The sequence below is a fragment of the Mandrillus leucophaeus genome, unplaced genomic scaffold (assembly GCF_000951045.1).
Source record: "Mandrillus leucophaeus isolate KB7577 unplaced genomic scaffold, Mleu.le_1.0 Scaffold253, whole genome shotgun sequence".
NCBI classification, from domain to species: Eukaryota; Metazoa; Chordata; class Mammalia; order Primates; family Cercopithecidae; genus Mandrillus; species Mandrillus leucophaeus.
In genome coordinates, this window is record NW_012102621.1 from 1,919,103 (window position 1) to 1,939,031 (window position 19,929).

Sequence of the window (19,929 nt, forward strand, 5' to 3'; positions counted from 1 at the left end):
TTTTGATAGTGTAGAGAGTAGGGAGGTCTTTGCTCCTGGGCACCCCTGACATTGTAGCAGCCCCTCAGAGGGTGTTATGGGGTGGGCTCACCTACAAAGGAAGGATGGAAACATCTTCTACTATTGCAGAAAAACAAGAGGAAGGAAGGCTAAAAGAACACAGGTTGCACTTGGGAAACAAGACTGTCATGAAACAACAGTAACACATTGAAGGCACCACCCACGCTTATGACATTTTCAGTCCAAAGCAGTTAAAGTTTGGCAGCGGCGGCGGCAACGCGCTGAAGGGAAAGGGATATCAGGGACATACAGTTTATAGAGGACTTGTTTCTGTGGCTGTTTCAGGTCTTAGAGGCAAAACCCAGAAATCAGAGGCTTCTGGATCCTCATCTGATCTCCTGTGGACTTTTCCAGCTGTGGATTTGTTGTTGTTAATGTCAACAAGTCTTCAAGATTTTGGAAAAAAAAAAAAAAACAACCTCATTTGCTGTTTTTGTTTGTTTTGTAGTGGGCTTACATTTTAATTCTCTTTTTAAAAAGTTATTTGATACTCTCCGGACCCTCTCCCTATCATAAAAGCCCATCCCTCCCATTTCCACAGTCATGGTCCTTATGGGAGTTCTCTAAAATGTTTTTTTGTTTGTTTTTTTCCTTCCCATCATTGCTGGTGGGTTCAGGGTCTATTTATTTTTTGTGAGTTTCAGAGTGTGTTGTTTTTTGCGTTCAATATGGATGATATGAAAAGTACTATAAATAGAATGGTTGGGGTCCAGTTACTGTTTCATGCTCTGTCAAAATTTTACATCCACGTCACCACTTCTTGCAATTAGAAAAATGCTTCTGATGTGGGCAAATTCCTCCCAGAACAACTCCTCTTCCAGAATGCACTCTTCTCTGTGTCCTCCCTCATTCTCTTTCCCCACTTCCACCCTGGCTCTCGAACCTAGAAACAGACAGCACGTGGCAAGTAGTGTATGTGCTCAAATGGACAATTTCTCTAAATTGTGCTACTTTTATATTTTGTCATCATGGATTTCAGTTTCAAGTTAGGAGGAAAAGAAAACTCAGCCCCATGGTTTGGGCATGTGAGTTGGCCACCTTGGTCCCGGAGTGGAAAGAGTGTGCCTCAGTTTTCCTCTTTGCTGTATTGCTGAATGTCCACGCTTCGGTCTTTCTCAGCTGCCCGCCGACACGTTATAGGCATGACCTAGGAAAAATGCGACTCCGTGTCCCCAGTAGGTTTAGAGTTGGTTCTTGTTGAGAGTGAGTGTGTGGACGCACGTGTTGGGGGAGGACAGGGAGGGTGTGGGCGGGGTTGTTTTTTGCCTCTCTCAGTTGAGTGTGGTCTCCAGGGTGCTCCCTGTGGTGAAAGCTCAGACAGTCACTTCTGTTTTGCTGTTGGTGATGAAGTATGGCTGTGGGGGTGGGTAATGCTGGGGGCGAGTTCCCAAGGGGTCGCTGGAGCCTGTCTCGGCCGTGCCAAGCTTGCCCTTGTTGCCGTAAGCCTGCCGCCGGAGGGACTGCTCGTTGGGGTCCCAGCCCTTAAAGTTGGTGGTAGAGTTGTAGGCCAGGGGATGTGGGGGCATCTTGCTGGTGCGGGACTTCTGTCCATTCTGCTTGGCAGGACCATGCTCAGGGCTGAAGGCCCCGGGCTCGTCCTCCACTCTTACGGGGTGCAAAGGTAGGTTCCCCTTAGCAGCCAGCTCAGCCAGGTGCCGTCGCTTGGTGTAGAAGTCATCATTGACCTTGTCAGCTGCACAGCGGAACAGGTGGATGAGGAAGGGGAAGAAAGAGAAGGGAGAGAGAGAGAGAGAGAGAGACAGAGAGAGTTAGAGAGAGTTAGAGACTGGCATGTCAACCCAAGAACAGCATAAAGATAGGCCAACAGTCCAAACAAGACACACTAGAAACTCCACCTAGAACAAGACAGAGGGAAACGCAGCACCACGTCCTTTTCACAAACAAAGAGCAGGACCAAGAGGATTAAGGGCATCCCCAAGGGAACCTCTAGACCCCCGAAATAAACACTTCTCTCCCCACAATCCTACCTACCATTCTGCCGTTGTTGGTTTGCCTATGAAATTCACCTGTTCTTTTTTATTAAAATGATACATTCTCATTAGAGAAAATACTGAACATGTTAAGCGATCTTCCTATCACCTACCAATCATGACAGCCGATAACAACTTTTGGGTGTCTTTTCTTCTGTTTTTTTTAATAAACAGAGTTTAATTTGGGATTTTTCTTGGCTGGTTTGTTTGCCTCTGTTTTTGCTTTTAGCAGTTAAACAGACCTGTATTCACATTCCAACTCTGACACCTGCCAGCAGCTTAACCTAGACTAAATTACTTAATGTTTGTCACCATCAGCTTCTCCATAAGGAAAGTCATTACAATCGAAAAGTATACTTCAAAGGTCTGTTTGGAGAGTTAAATGATATCACTTGTGTAAAGTGCTTAGATATTATCCACCACCGTTATCATCATTACAAATAAGTTTGTCTCTATTTCTCATGTAATGTTCTATCAAGCATTTCTCCATGTTGTTATAAATTATTAATAAACAGGATTTTCATGTGTACCTAGTATTTCATTGAGTGGAACTATCAAAATTAATGAATCCCCCATTGATGACTGTTCTAGTTGTGCCAATAGTTTGCTATTACAAATAAAGCTGTAATAGCAACTTTTCTTTTCACCTAAACCTCTCTTTGTATTTAGAAGGTTGAATTTAGCATAATTCTAAAAATGTTTTCTTATTTATTTATTTATTATTATTTTTTGAGACAGGATCTTACTCTGCTGCCCAGGCTGGAGTGCAGTGGCACAATCATAGCTCACTACCTCCTAGGCTCAGATGATTCTCCTGAGTAGCTGGGACCACAGGCAAGCACCACTGCACTAGGCTAATTTTTGTATTTTTTTTTAGAAATGAGGTTTCACCATGTTGCCCAGGCTGGTCTTGAACTCCTGGGCTCAAGCAATCCTCCCACCTTGGCCTCCCAGTGTGCTGGGATTACAGGTGTGAGCCACCACACCAGGCCTGTTTTCTTAATTTAGATCAGCGATTGGCAAACTATGACCCACGGGCCAAATCTGGCCACATCCTTATTTTGTAAACAAAGTTTTATCGGAAACAAAACCATATCCATTCATTTATGTCTAATCCATAGCTGCTTTTGTTCTGATATGGTAGAATTGAGTGCTTGTTGAAACTCAATTGACAGAAACTGTGAGGCCTGAAGAACCTGAGCTGTTTACTACCCAATCCTTTTTTAAAAAGTTTGCTGACCTTTGATCTGGATTATAAAACATAGAATTATTTGGCCAAAGAGTATAAACACTGTTAAGGCTCTTGATACATATTGCCAACTCCTCTACAGAAGAGTTTTACCAATTTCCACTCAATTTAACTACACTCTCTCCAGCACTCAATGACTCCTTCCTTCCTTCCTTCCTCCCTTCCTCCCTTCCTCCCTTCCTTCCTCCTCTCTCTCTCTTCCTCCCTCCCTCTCTTCCTTCATTTTTACTTCTCTTTCTCTGTCTTTCTTTCTTCTGAGGACTAAGCTCTGATTTTTTCTTATCTTGCCCAAATTTCTGTCTAAGGCATCTGGGAGTCACACCCTACAAACCATAAATTCTCATCAGATGGGTTTTATTTAACCCTATATATCGTGACTTACTTTCCTATCTGACTCTGGCACAACATTACATGACAAAGAAGAAAATCAAAATATTTTACCCCCAAACATGTTTTTTTGTCATATTTTGAAATGGCCCTGCAAAGACTTTTTTTGTGGGGTAAAACCTACATCTGTAAAGAAGCTCTACTATGATAGCTAGATCTTTTTCTTCCAGGCCCTCCCAATCCTAAAGAGATTAACTGAGAGTCTAGCACCTTTTAAAAGTCTGAATAGGAAACATTTGTCATCCATTGTCTCTAAGGGCAGCCACTATAAGACTTCAAAAGAACCTTGGTCTCCATAATCTTTTATCTTCACCTGAACATTCCCTTTCTATCAATCCCAGGTCTTTAGACTCAACCGTCAACCAGAAAATGTTCACATTTACCTATAGCCTTGAAGCTGCCCCCTAATCCCCCCCTTCAAATTGTCCCATTTTTCTGGACCAAACCTGCATATTTCTCAAATGTATTTGATTGATTTCTCACACCTCCCTAAAAGGTATAAAACCAAGCTGCAGCCCAACCACCCTGGGCACATGTTCTCAGGACTCCCGAGGGCTGTGTCACAGGTCCTGCTCACTCCTATTTGGCTCAGAATAAATCTCTTCAAGTATTTGACAGAGTTTGACTCTTTTCATCGACACTTTCTTTTTTTTAAATTATACTTTAAGTTCTGGGATACATGTGCAGAACATGCAGGTTTGTCACATAGCTATACCTGTGCCATGGTGGTTTGCTGACTCTTTTCTTACGTGATTTTTATTTGACAATTTTATGAGACCTTCTTTTATTTTATTTATTTCTGAGTTCTTTTATTATAAGATTATCTACACTTTTAAAATTAATTCATTAGCAATAAAATTTTGAACTTTCATCTCTCAGGAGATGAGAAGTGTTTGCTCTTTCATCCACATGTCTGGATCTCACAGTGTCACACAGGTGAATTTACATAAAGGTTAAAGAATGCCCGCCTCCCTACTAGAATGTCCACCCCAGCAGGGCAGGAACGGTATCTGTTTCTGATTCTCCTTTGTATCTTTGTATCTGATTCTGCTCCTTACAGGGCTCTATGCTTCGTTTCTCATTAGATCCTTTCAACAATGATGGTAGAAAAGATGGGGACTATTACTGCTGCTTGACAAATAAGGAAACTGTCAAGCTCTGGCATATAAAATGATTAAACTAAGGTTACCTAGAGCTAATGGCTGAGCCACAGTAGAACCTACATTCAATCAACATTATTTGAAAGGCCATAGAGGGAAACCTTTGGTTTCAGGACTGAAACAAAACCATGTCCCCGTTTCTGACTCTGTGCCTATGCTAGACATCATTCACTGATCACAGCACTCTTTCCTGGCTAGCGTGGCCTCCGCTCAGACTACTGCCCAAGGCAACACCCCAGGAAGCCACATATTAACTTGCTATGTATAAAATCTAGAACTTTCCTGCAAAAGGCAGGAAGATGGGTTCTAGTCCCAGCTCTAATATTTGAGTGTATATCCCTTGTAATGCAAATAGCTCCGACTGATAAAGCCTTTCATCAGAAAGTTCCTTTTTAAATTCTAGGGCTACCTGAAGGTACAGAATGTCAAAGCCAAAAGGAATCTTGGAATCTGCTAAGGCTGTGAGGATCACACATTCCTGAAATGTCATAAATTGTTTAAGGTAGCACAAGTTAATATTAGAGCTGGGACTAGAACCCATCTTCCTGCCTTTTGGAGGAAAGTTCTAGATTTCCAGTGCCATGAAACTTCAATAGAAGAATACTCAAAGTTTTCCCCTTCGACATCAAAATTTATATGTCATTACCTCCTGGATTCACCAGCATCTCTGGCCCAAGGTAGCCATGCCTGAACCCAGAAACATTACTCAGATCTGTTCTTTAGCCTCTTTGTTATCTCTCACATGGGACCACCCACCCCTTAGCCATTTAAGCCAGAAACTTGGGAGCAGTGGTTGACCTCACACTCCTCTTCTCTTGCAGGACAATCGCCATAGGCATGTGAACCAGAGAAACCCCATCTTGAACAGGGGCTGGGTAAACTGAGGCTGAGACCTACTGGGCTGCATTCCCAGATGGTTAAGGCATTCTTAGTCATAGGATGAGATAGAAGACTGGCACAAGACACAGGTCATAAACGCTTTGCTGACAAAACAGGTTGCAGTAAAGAAGCTGACCAAAACCCACCAAAACCAAAATGGCCATGAGAGTGACCTCTGGTCGTCCTCACTGCTACACTCCCACCAGCGCCATGACAGTTTACAAATGTCATCGCAATATCAGGAAGTTATCCTGTATGGTCGAAAAAGGGGAAGCATAAATAATCCACCCCTTCTTTAGCATATCATCAAGAAATAACCATAAAAATGGGCAACCAGCAGCCCTCAGGGCTGCTCTGTCTATGGAGTAGCCATTCTTTTATTCCTCTACTTTCTTATTGAACTTACTTTCACTTTACTCCATGGACTCGCCCTGAATTCTTTCTTGCATGAGATCCAAGAATCCTCTCTTGGGGTCTAGATCGGGACTCCTTTCCTGTAACTAAGGTGGCCATGCCTGAACCCAGCAAAATTACTCAGATCTGTTCTTCAGCCTCTTCCTTATCTCTCACATGGGACCACCCACTCCTTAGCCACTTAAGCCAGAAACTTGGGAGCAATGGTTGACTTCATTCTCTTCTTCTTTTGCAGCACAACTGTCAAACCAACAAGTCCTTCCAGCTATATCTAACAAATATTTCTTTAACCTAGTCTCCTTCTCCTACCCTCTTTGAACACTGTTCTCCTTCAGTAACCAAACTGGTCTCCCTGCCTTGTTTCACCTCCTCCAATCCATTTTCCATGCTGCAGTCTTTGAGCTGTTTGTTCAACCATTCAGTCGTTCATCAAACAGGTACCCACCATGTGCTGGACACTTGAAATATGAAGGAGAATCAGAAACAGATGTGGTTCCTGCCCTGCTGGGGTGGGCATTCTAGTAGGGAGGGAGGCATTCATCCAAATCAACCTCCTTTCTTTTCTGTCTCCCCTCTTTCCTTCTTCCACCCACCATGTTCACTGAGTGCCTAGTTTACCACCTGAAAGAGCACATAAAGGAGCCTTGATCTGATCAGGAGCGAGGTGGTGCTCAAATAATCCCCCAAATTACATAGAAGTATAACTACGGTAAGTGCTATGAAGGGGAGCTAACCAGTCATAGTAGTATTTAAAACGAGGTCCCCTATCTGATCTAAGAACCACGTGTCTGAGCTGCAGAGTCTACCCCCTTCATTAGCGCCAGGCTCACTGTTACTCATCTTGCAAGCCTTAGCTAAGATGTTGCCTCCCTCATTTCCTCAGACTTTCTCAGCCACCCCTGCTGTCTCCATCATAACACTGACTATGCTGTTTTATACTTTTCTGTGTTCACATCTGTTTCCCCACTAGACCACGAGTTCTTTGAGAGCAGAAATATCCTTCCATCTCGGTGGCTCAGTAGTTCTCAGTCCTGGCAGTATATGGAAATCAGACGGGGGAGCTTTAAAAGTGTTCAGACACCTGGACCCCTTCCCAAACCTATTTAATCAGAATCTCAGAGAGTGCGGCCCAGACGTAGAATTTCTAAGTCCCTCAGGTGACTCTAATGTGCAGCCAGGGTTGAGAACCACAGGGATAGCCCCTGCCATTATCACAGTTCCAGCACATAGGAGTTTTTTGTTAGAGAGCTAAACGGAAGTATCTTCCCACGTCACTCCTATTATGCCCAGCTGCCTCTCCCCTCAGGTCCCTCTCCCTTCTAGAAAGTCTGAAAAGGTCAGATTGCTCCATAATAAGCTCCTCCCCATGGCACTTATCATGATTGTCATTTTACACTTGTTTATGCAGTTCATTCATTATCACCCATCTCACTCACTAGCGTTCCAAGAACACCAGGTATGACTTTTGCCCAGCATTATATAAGCAATGTCCAACCTAGTTCCCAGCAGATATTAAGGACTCAGTAAAAATTGTTTTTTGAGACAGTGTCTCATTCTGTCACCCAGGCTGGAATGTGGTGGTGCAGTCTTAGCTCACTGTAGGCTCTGCCTCCTGGGCTCAAGTGATTCTCCTGTCTCAGCCTTCCAAGTAGCTGGGATTCCAGGTGTATGCCACCACACCTGGCTGATTTTTGTATTTTCAGTAAAGACAGGATTTTGCCATGTTTGCCAGGCTGGTCTCGAACTCCTGACCTGAAGTGATCCACCCACCTTGGCCTCCTGAAGTGCTGGGATTACAGGTGTGAGCCACCACACCTGGCCTCAGTAAATATTTGATGAATGATAATGATAAGAGTAGGAGGAGTGAGAGGATTAGAAAAAATAATGAGTACTAGGTTAATACCTGGGGGATGAAATAATCTATACAACAAACCCCCATGGCACAAGTTTACCCATGTAACAAGCCTGCGCTTGTTCCCCTGAACTGAAAAGTTAAAAAAAATGAGCAAAATACAGTGACAGCATAGAGAATATCAGGACAAGAATAGGGGTGGAAGCTGTCTTTTTCATTTTCCTCCCAGTAATCTCTCACTGAAAAATCTCACTCGCCCTCATTATATGCCTTATAATGATCCAGCATCATTCTTTCCCATGTTCCTCTTTCCAGACATCAGACCAGTCTGAGGTCCGCTCTGAGCAAGGGATGCATTCAGTGTTCCCTGCTTCTGAGAAACAGACAAAATAAATTATGAATTAAGCATCCCAGCAGCTTCAATAGGTGATGTCCCCTCAGAAAGTTCTAAAGAAAAGCAGATACAGAGGTATTCGAGTCTGTCCATATCTGTGCAGATGGGGGGAAAATCCCATTGAGAGGAAACACTGAGTCCCACATGGAGAATCCACACCACCCTCCTTACCTCATTCTGAGCTGGTTGCTTGGTGAACCTGGTATTGGGTACTCCCTGGGCACAGAAAGTGTTTGGTACTTGGGGAAAGAGTGGAGTGAACAAGAAAGTCTGCTGGCTCTGGAATGAGACAGATCTGAGTTTACGAGACCTTGGGAACACCACTTAACCATTTATGCCTGTTTCCCCAGGTGTGAAATTGGGATAATATTAACCACTCTTGGGTTTATGGTGAGCAATGAATTGCATGAGCTACATCTGCTACACAGCACAATTCCTGGAATGTAGTAAATGCTCAATATCTATATTTTATCTATTCCCTGCCTTAAGAAAGAAGCCCTGAATTAAATTCGACAGACATGGTTTCAACACTTACTCCATGGTAGGCCACTTGCTAGGCAAAAAGCAGGCATTCATCCAAACTGAGCTGTCTTCTTTTCTGTCTCCCTTCTTTCCTTCTTGCTCCCACCATGTTTCTTAAGTGCCTAGTTTACTCCATGAAAGGGCACACAAAGGGGCCTTGATCTGATCAGGAGGGAGGTGGTGGTCAGGGAAGCTTTATTTTTTAAGGTAGCACAAGCTAATATTAGAGCTGGGACTTGAACCCATTTCCTGCCTTTTAGAGGAAAGTTCCAGATTTCCAGTGCCATGAAACTTCAATAGAAAAATGCTCTAAGATTCCCCTTTAGACTTCAAAATTTATGTATCTAGTTACCTCCTGGACAGATTCACCAGCATCTCTGACCCAAAGTGGTCATGCCTGAACCCAACAACATTACTTGGATCTGTTCTTCAGCCTCTTCCTTACCTCTCATGCAGGACCACCCACTCCTTAGCCACTTATGCCAGAAACTTGGGAGGGATGGTTGACTTCATTCTCTTCTTCTCTTGCAGCACAACTGTCAAACCAACAAGTCCTTCCACCCATATCTAACAAATACTTCCTTAACCTATTCCCTTTCTCCTACCCTCTTTGAACATTGTTCTCCTTCAGTAACCACACTGGCCTCCCTGCCTTGTTTCACCTCCTCCAATCCATTGTCCATGCTGCAGTCTTCGAGCTGTATGTTCAATCATTTAGTCATTCATCAAACAGGTACCCATCATATGCTGGATACCTGAAATATGAAAGACAATCAGAAACAGAAACGGACATGGTTCCTGCCATCCTGGGATAAACGTTCTACTAGGGAGGCAGGCATTCATCCTGCCTCTTGAGAAAGAGCTCTTTAAGCTGAGATCAGAAGGTGAAGAGTAACAGAAAGAGCAACCCACATGAAGAAATATGTGGCAAATTGCAAGAATGACCAAAATACTTTGCAGCTCTTACCATCAAGAAGTGGAGTCTATTTCCCCATGCCTTGAATACAGCCTGGCATTATGGTGGGCTTGGACCAGTAGATTCTAGCAACTTCTACTCTAAGGCTCTAGAAATCTGCCTCCATGTGAAGAAGGGAGCCGCTAGACTTCTGGAGGATGAGAAACCCATAGGCCGGTTACCCCTGCTCACCACAACCAACCGACTGCTAACTGCAGTATGTTCAGTGAGGCCATCCTAGACCATCAGCCACCTAACAGCAGAGCCAGATACCAAGAAAACCCAACTGAGAGGAGCCAATCCAGCCCAAACAAGAAGAACTTCCCCACTGCCCCAGAATCATGATCTCAATAAATAGTTGCTATGCTAAGCAACCAAGATTTGGAGTCATTTGTTATGCAGCAGTTGACAACTGATAAATGACAGCATTTGCAAAAGCTTTGAGGTGAGAAGGAGCTGAGTAGTTTCAAGAACCTGAAAGGATATCTGAGTTGTAGAGTGAAGAAGGCAAGGGGTCCTCAGGCCATCTAATGTCCTATAGGCAAGATTATATCATTCATGCCTATTCATTTAACTAACCATTCTCCCGCCCTAGGACTCAGGTGTTCTCTTAGAGAAGTGCAGTGTAGGCACTGAACTGGTGCCTGGTGCGTGAAACTATCCTCCAAAGAGATATTTTCAAGATTATTTCAACAAGGAGGTGGTTAGCGGTTGGATGGATGAATCATTTCCATTACCTGGAAGTGCAGTTTTCATGAAACCCTGTTTTCATAATGTTTCTGTTTCCCTCTGGTTTGGAGCCAGGTGAGGGGAAAGAAATGCTTATCTAGTCACTCTTGGCTTTGTGCAGTGTGGCCCCTGTCTTAGTATATTAAAAAGCGCCTTGTGAAAGAAATAACAGATTCATTGAACAGTCTTGCAAGCCCCATTAATAAATGCATTAACCTAATCAGCCCCGGTACCTTGTGGGCAGATGGCTGACAAACCGACCAGAAAACAGATGTGTGAGCCTTTCGACAACACTGGCCCTCTCCCGTTTGATTTTTCTTCATTTACAAAAGAAGAAGAAGAAAGAAAAAGGTGCTTTCCTTCCAATGAACCTAATTGCCTTGAAGAAACTGGGGCTGTAAAATTAAACTATACCTTCCTCCATCTGTCTCTCTGTTAATTAGCAGCACACACTTGTGCAGGTGCAGGGCGGGATGGAGCCTGGCTTCCGTGGAAAGGGAGAACATCAAGGTAATAACCAGTTTCCAAAACAAGCTGCACATCTGAGGGTCTCAGCAGGCAGCCTCCCACCTACCTCCTTTCCTTGAGGCAAAGATATCTTAGGGAGGGGTTCCTACCACTCATTCTTGCTTGGTAATAATCTTGGGTCACAGGTGGTGGGTTTCACCTGGTAAGCAATGCCCCAACCAAAGCTTTCACATTTCCTCATGGGTTTCTGCCTTTGGCTCAAGGGTATGACAAAAGGCAGCAATTAATCTTCCCATTACACTTAATAAAATCCAAATTCTTTGCAACGGTCCCTGAGGTCTGTTTGACCTGGACTCTGGCTACCTGTGCACCCTCCTCTCCTCCATACCTATTGTGAACACATCACCGGGTGTGTTTGTTTCTTAAAGCTGCCATCACAAAGTACCACAAACTTGATGGCTTAAAACAACAGAAATACATTCTCTTGCAGCTCCAAAGGCCAGAAGTTGGCTGGGCCATGCTCCCTCTGAAGGCTCCACCAGAGGATCCATTCTTGCCTCTTCTAGTTTCTGGTGGTTGCTGGCAATCCTTGGCATCTCTTGCCTTGGAAGTTACATCATTCTAATCTCTGCCTTAGGTTTTACGTGGCCATTTTCCGTGTGTGTGTGTGTGTGTGTGTGTGTGTGTGTGTGTCTGTCTGTCTGTCTGTCTGTGTCTGTGTGTGTATGTGTCCAAATTTCTTCCTTATTATAAGGATATCAGCCACTGGATTAGGGCCCACATTAATTCAATATATCCTCAACTTGATGACCTCTGCAAAGACTCTATTTCCATGTGCATTCCCAGCCTGAGGTTCCGAGTGGACATGGATTTAGGGGGGTACTATTCCACCATACATGAGATTCCTTTCTATTCCTGAACACACCAAGCTTGTCACCATCTCAGGGCCTTTGGACCTCATCCCTGCTGTTTCCACTATTTAAATACTCCTTCTTGCCATTTGGTCCTGTGACCAAAGGCTACCACCTGAAAAACCCTCCTAATACCCAAAGAAGACACTCCCACCCATGGCTCTGACGACCTCTCCCTATTTTAATATGTTCATAGGCCATATTAATATATAAAGTTATCTTTTTTGATTACTTGTGTATGCTCTGTCTCTCTTAACCAGAATATAAAGCTCCACTTAGGGCAGAGGTTGTATTTGTTCTGCTCACTGCTTAATCCTCAACATCCAGCCCAGTACCTGGCACACAGGAGGGGTGCAATAATATGCATGTGATGAAAGAAGGAAAGCACTGATGATATTCCAATTCCAATGACAGTCCATGAAATATGAGAAATGGGCAGGATGTTTAATCTCCTGGTCATTCAGTCTGTATCACCGAAGACTGAATGATCTGTTCTTTACAGGGACTGAAGGGCTGGAGCTTGGGTTAAGTGCTTTTATTTTTCAGACAGGCGAACTAGGATCCATCTTCCTGTATGAGAATGTGCAGAGACCTGGATACTTTTTAGCAGACCTAGCTCGGGGGAGGGAGGTGGAATAAAGTCAGGTGAAAGAGGCAGGGATCGATTAAAGAGACTGTTTAGGTATATCAGAAGTCTGAGTATCGACAGGGACTTCCTCTCTATTTCCCCACTCTTGTCAATGGCAAACTGAGTAACTGCTCACCTTTCTTAAGTGTGTGTTCTATGCTACTGCCTTCACTAGGAATTTACATTTGCTACCTGCTTCAATACTCTCAACATCCTAACGAGGTAGGTGTTACCATTGGTCTTATTTTATAAGTGGGAAACTGAGGCTCAGAGCGCTTTGACAGTTTGTCCAAAAAATGGAGCTGAGACTTGAACCCAGGACACCTGGCTCCACTGCCTGAATTTATGACCATCACACTCAATATTTATGGAACCTTTTGCCTGCTGTGTAGAACATTGCAACGTAGGCATTCTACATTGCCTACAATGAAAAATGAATATTACTCCTTTGACAAGGATCTATCTGCAAGAAAATATTCCTTCAAAACTAAAGAATGTGGTGGATGGGGTGAGAGTTATGCAGGGAAAACACTCTTCTTGATTCTTCCTCTCAAAATATCAGGGATTGGGGCAGAAGTGTAAATATCATATTCTCAAGAGAAAATATCAAGATGTCACAGCCAAAAGTTTAACAAAGCCCAGAAATTTGCCATCAAGGCAAAATATGTTTATCTTTTTCTTCCTTAACAAAGCCCAGAAATTTGCCATCAAGGCAAAATATGTTTATCTTTTTCTTCCTTAAGGTGGGGTAGGAGGGGAGAGCTGGGGGTGATGTGAGACTCCCTGCCAGGTTGGCTACTGCATTATAAGAGGCAGGGATCTAGCATCCTCTGAGTTATGTGGACATTGGCTGGAGTACTGGCTAGTCACAGACAGGAAGTTGGTTTCCTATAACAGGGCTGGATTAAATAGAGCTGCAGACTAATGAGGAAGTGAGAACTGAGACTGAGGTTTCTTCACCATCACTCCAGTCCAGGCACTCACCGGGAGCTTTGCATGTGTTTTCTCATTCAGTTTGTCCTCTGAGCCATTGAGGTCGATGTGGTTTCCTGGGCTTTTCATGCCATATCCCACTGATTCCCTCCATGACAATGTAGTGAAATTCTATTTTGAGATTTTAATCAAATTTTCTTGTCCTTGTGCTTCCACTATCCCTTCACTTTTTGTTTTGTTTCATTTTTGTTTTTTGTTTTTTTGAGACTGAGTCTAGCTCTATCGTCTAGGCTGTAGTGCAGTGGCGCGATCTCGGCTCACTGCAATATCCACCTCCCGGATTCAAGCAATTCTCCTGCCTCAACCTCCCAAGTAGCTGGGATTACAGGCACCCACCACCACACCCAGCTAATTTTCATACTTTTAGTAGAGAGGGAGTTTCACCATGTTGGCCAGGCTGATCTCAAACTCCTGACCTTGTAATCCACCTGCCTCAGCCTCCCAAAGTGCTGGGATTACAGGCATGAACCACCACATCCAGTCTATCCCTTCACTTTCAATGATGATATGGTTTGGCTCTGCGTCCCCACCCAAATCTCATCTTAAAGTGTAATAATCCCCACACTTTGTGGGAGGGACCTAGTGGAAGGTCACTGAATCATGGAGGCGGACTTTTCCTGTGCTGTGCTCTTCCTTGCCTTCTACCACATGTGAGGCCTCCCCAGCCATGTGGAACTGTGAGTCCATCAAAACTCTTTCCTTTATAAATTACCCCGTCTCAGTCTGTTACGCAGCATGAGAACAGACTGATACAAATGATGACAAAGAACCAGTGTGTTGGTTTTGAATTCTACACTAGGTTCTTGAAAGCTATGGTAGGGCTCCCAATCTTGAAAGACAAGACAATGAGATCTGGGAATGTTGAGAATGAAACAGGAGTTAATATGGCTGGGAATTTGAAAGATTCAATGCACCAGTTTTATATGACAGATAACAAAGTTTGGAAGTATGCACATCTCACTCAGTCACCCAGGCTGGAGTGCAGTGGCATGATCAGAGCTCACTACAGCCTCGATCTCCTGGGTTCAAGTGATCCTCCCACCTCAGCCTCCTGAGAATCTAGGACTACAGCCATGCACCACCATGCCTGGCTATTTTTGTTTTTATTTTTGTAGAGAAGGGGGTCTCACTACGCTGTCCAGGCTTGTCTCAAACTCCTGAGCTCAAGCAATCCTCCCGCCTCAGCCTCCCAAAGTACTGGGATTACAGGCGTGAGCCACCACACCTAGGCATGTCTGACTTTTGTGACTACAAAATCTTCTTTACCATATGGAGGAAAGAGTATAAACTTTGACAGCAGATGGATCTGAATTCAAATCTCTAAGCTTCACCTATAAGACTGAAACTAAAATAACCAGGCCTATGTGACCTGGGGATGGAGAGTATTGAAGAGAATGGTGTAGAGTACCTTGCATCCTGAAAAAGGCCAATGTCATTGCCTCATAGCAGGTATTCAAAGGGTAGTAGCTGCTATTTCTGTCATCATCAGAAAATATAAAGATTATAAAATTAGGATAATAAAATATACCTTGTGGAGTGCAGTGTAGAAGTAAATGAGACAAGGCTTGTAAAACCTCAGAACATTATATGCAGTGCATGGTACATTTCCTGAAATGTATATTCCCATCAGAGAAAATGCTGTAGCTGACTGCTACTTATCTCCCAGATTGTATTTATTCTACCTTTTTTTTTCTTGGACACATGGTCACTCAACTTGGAACTAGATTTGCCAGCCTTCTTGGAAGCTACATTTGGCCATGAAACTGATCTCCCACCAATGAAGTAATAGCAAAAGTGACGTGTCCAACTTCTGCTTTACCTGACTTGCTTTAAAAAAAAATACTTGTTCTGGGGCTCCTCTCTTTCCTCTTCCCTCAGGCCAGAAATATGCAGTCACAGCAACCAACTATAACAATGCAGATGAGGACAAGATGGTAAGAGTCATAGGGCAACAAGCTTGGAGGAACCTGGGTCCCGGAGTGACCACTTGGAGTACAGATGCCCACCAATCTGGACTACTCTCCTTGGGTCACGATATGGTTGGGCTGTGTCCCCACCCAAATCTCACCTTGAATTGTAATTATTCCCACGTGTCATGGGAGGGACCTGGTGGGAGGTAACTGAATCATGGGGGTGGGTATTCCCTGTGCTGTTCTCGTGGTAGTGAATAAGTCTAATGAGATCTGACCATTTTATAATGGGGAGTTCCCCTGCACACGCTCTCTTGCCTGCTGCCATGTAAGATGTGTTTTGCAATCCTCCTGGCCTTCTACCATGATTGTGAGGCCCCCCAGCCATGTGGAACTGTGAGTCCATTAAACCTCTTTCCTTTATAAATTACCGAGTCTCGGGTATGTCTTTATCAGCAGCATGGAAACAAACTAATACAGGTCTATTACATGAGACAGCTATATCCAAAATAGGCAAATATATAAAGACACAAAATAGGCAAATCATTGCTTGAACCAAGGGTTAGCTGGCAGAGGACTGCTAAGACAGTGAGAGATGGAAAATGTCTACTAATGGTTATAGAGTTTCTTTTTGGGGTGAGGAAAACGTTCTAATATTGACTGTAATGATGGTTGCACAATTCTGTGAACATTCTGAAAACCATTGGATTTTACACTTTATATGGGTGAATTGTATGATAGGTGAATCACATCTCAATAAAGCTGTTAAAAAAAGAAATACTTATTTCTCTTAAGCACGGTATTTGTGGGACCTTTGGGTACTGTGAAACAGCATTTACTTTAACTTATATAGGACCATTTTCTGGGTCTCTGCTTTCTTCTTCTTCACAAGCTGAATTAAAAAGTAAAAGGGAAAGAGTTCATGGTTTTTTGTGTTTTTTTTTTTTAAAGTCCAGGTATTTCTCTCTTCTTTTGAACTACATGGTATAAAGCTGTGCAGGTTCCAGAGGCTGTCTCAGCAGACAGAAACAAGAAAGGTAGGGAAAAAAGCCCCAGTTTCCTAAGCAGGAGAGGACCAGGGAGGAGATGGGAAGATTTGTCTTTATGGCAAATTAGTTGCATTTCACCTGCCTCCGGGCCTTGCTGCAGAGACACAAGTAGGGGAAGCTGCACATGAACCAAGTCCTAAAGAAGCACGGGGCATCTGGCCCTCCCTCCAGGGCACCATCTCATTCCCAAAGCCACACTGCTCTAAGACAGAAAATCAGAAAGGGCATCTAGGAGCCTGGCCCTTTTTTAGTCTTAACCCTGAAGGCTCCCGACAAGCGGTGGTACTGTGATTTTTTTTTCTAAAATCTCACATATAGGCAAACTATCAATCCAAGTGAGGAGGGAGCCTTTGCTAGGGAGAATTCTAACACAGCCCCTGGCCTGGGCTTTGCACCAAAGCTGTCCAGCCTGTACCATGGGTCCCCTTTGTTGTGGCTGCCAGGAGCCCTCTGAAACCTCAGGCCCTTTCTCTCTTTGCTTAGGCAGTCCTGCTGTACAGTCAACATCTTCTGAAAGGCTACTAGACAAAGGCGGACAGGCTCATACTCCAGCCACAGCTGACCACAGATCCCCTGCCCCTGATTCCCACGCAGGGTCCTGGATGGAACTGTGTCCACTCACTGCCTTCCTGTGCATTGCTGCTCTATAGATAGAGATTTTATTTTATTTTTTCAGAAATTCATTGCTTGGTCTGTCTTCCAATCATCCTCCCACTTGGTGAAATTTCATACAACTGGTGGTTTTCTAAATGAAGCAAATTAAGGGAAAGAATTCTAAGTCCTACTTGTCACCTTCCTCTTGGCTGTAGTTTCCTGGGACCATGTCAACATAGATAATTATGAGATTTGGGATCCTATGTTAGATTAATGCATGAATCAATTCTTTGACCTTCTCCGTATCCACACTCCGTTCCATGTGACTAAGAGATGTTAGCAGACATGAGACATACAGGCATTTGGAGAAGTGCTTGCTGGTTTGAATTTCTCTCTTGCACCTCTGCCACCCTCATGAGACCATGTCTGGGCTGCCTTATTTGAGGATGAGGCACATGGAGCAGAGTCAAGTCACCCAAGTCGTTCCAGTTAAAACCAGCCTAGATCAGCCAGCATCCAACCAACTCCCAGAGAGATGGGTGAAATCACCTGAGATAAGAAGAACCTCCCACATCAGTAGAAATCACTGGCATATAGACTTCTGATCTAAATAAATGCTGGACTAAATACATTTTAAGCTATGAGATTTGAGGTTATTTGTTACGCAGTGTTATTGTGGCAGTAGCTGACTGATACAAATACCAATCATTCACTCACCATATTTCCAAGAAGAGCCCCCAATTTTCACGTGAGATGCATCTCTTTCCTATTCTTTTTTTTGAGATGGAGTCTCACTCTGTCACCCAGGCGGAGTGCAATGGTGTGATCTTGGCTCACTGCAACCTCGACCTTCTGGGTTCAAGTGATTCTCCTGCCTCAGCCTCCTGAGTAGCTGAGATTACAGGCACCCACTATCATGCCAAGCTAATTTTTGCATTTTTGTTGAGATGGGGTTTCACCACCTCTGTTGGCCAGGCTGGTCTTGAACTCCTGATCTCAGGTGATCTGCCCGCCTCAGCCTCCCAAAGCCTCTCTCCTATTCTTAATCCATGTGCTTTGGATGTCATATCCCTCCACTTTCCCATGCCCCAGTCATTCTCCATTTCTTTGTCCTCCTACAAATTATTTTAGAGGTGGGCACGTGACAAGGTAAGATAATCAGCGCAAAGCCTCGGATATTTACTTATAGAGGCCCAGGGGGCAAAAAAATTTATAGTCTCAAGCTTTCCATTTTTCAGGAGAGGAAACTTTAGCATCTCTTATATACCAAGCTCAAAGACTGTCGCATAGATAAACCAGTATTGGGTCTAGAATACAGGTTTCCAGACTTCCCTCTGGTTGATTCTCACTTCCCAGTGCCTTTTCAGGAAAGACAAAATTTCCTTTGAATATCTATGCCCAGTTTCATTTAATAATTTATTAACAAAATGTATGTTGAGTGCCTACTGTGTGTAGTGTGGGCGTTATGCAAGATGGCTTTGGAATGAACAGGATCTGGCTGGGTTAGGCTCGGAAGGACACATGGCCAAACTAGTCAAATGTTTATTGCAATCTTGATGCAACAGCATTTCTGCAAACCAGAGACCCCTCTCTGTGCATTCATTTCATGCCCTATGTGTTCCCAAGGAAGCTCATCAAAACCCCAGTGCTTGCTGTGTGCTTTTCAAAGGGGACTGAACTCAGGAGCGAGTAGGATTTGATTTTTATTAAAAAACTTCACCTCACATCACCCTCCTGTCTTCCACCTGCTTTGCACCCGGCGGCTCATGACCAAACCAATAACGAAAATCTGGAAATTGCAAAAGCCTGAATTTCATGAAGTAATGTTTTAAAGTTGCCTTTAGGTGGGTGTTCCCTCCCCTGGGATGGTCTACAGGATGCATGCACTCCAATGGAACTGTAACCCTATTGCACATTGCCTACTGTCTTGTGCCTTTTGCATGAGCATTTCTCATTGGGCTAAGTCAATTTTCTTAGAAGAAAGAAAGAACTAGCATGTACTGAGTACCTACTATGGGCTAGACACTGGTTTAGCCATTTTATCTACATTGTCTCATTTAAACCCTCTTAAAGAGATATGGCAGGCAATATCATTCTTTCCACGTGACAGATGAAGGAACTAAGGCCCAGAGATGTTTAATAATATGGTTGCCAAATTACTCTGTCACTGCCAATAAGTGGCAGAGCAAGAAACCAAACCCAAGACTATCCACTTCCAATGCTGTTACCGTCCAGCTGTGGCCCCAGCTCAAATCACCACTAAGAAAACAGTTTTATTTCAGCAAACAGCAAAAATACATTGGGAAGAACGCTGGTATGTAAATTGATGCTGTGTTGCAAACTGCGATTGCATCTAGGGTGGCGGATTAGGAAAAGCTAGGTCTAAACTCTAATGTACATAAGAAGTGCCCAGGAGGTGCATTTTTAAAATGAATACACTGGGACACGACACTCGGATGTTCAAAATTCTTAGGAAGTGAGTGGGCCCGGGATCTACATTTGTAACAAGCATCTCCAGTGATTCTGGGTCAAGTCCTCAAGCCCCTCTTTGAGGTCTGGACCCCAGACCTGTTGTGATGTAGTTCTCTTTTTTGGTCTTAGGAAACCCCAGTTTCCTCATATATAAAAAGCAGAAAAGCTAAGTGAAGTGTCCTTCCTTCCTTCCTCCTTTCCTTTCCTTCCCTTCCCTTTCCTTCCCTTTCTGCCTGCCTGCCTTCCTTTCTTTCTTCCTTCCTTCTTTCCTTCCTTCCTTCCTTCTTTCCTTCCTTCTTTCCTTCCTTCCTT

At 43.8% G+C, this 19,929-nt stretch overlaps 1 protein-coding gene across 1 annotated transcript in view; it reads right to left on the reverse strand.

Annotated features, from left to right (window-relative positions):
- Positions 1 to 822: 822 nt before the first annotated feature.
- Positions 823 to 19,929, reverse strand: part of SHISA9 (shisa family member 9) — a 355,039-nt gene continuing 335,932 nt past the window's right edge. The window contains exon 5 of the mRNA XM_011983671.1: positions 823 to 1,753. Coding sequence (XP_011839061.1) covers positions 1,374 to 1,753 — 380 coding nt within the window. The 3' untranslated portion in view covers positions 823 to 1,373. The remainder of the gene's footprint in view (positions 1,754 to 19,929) is intronic.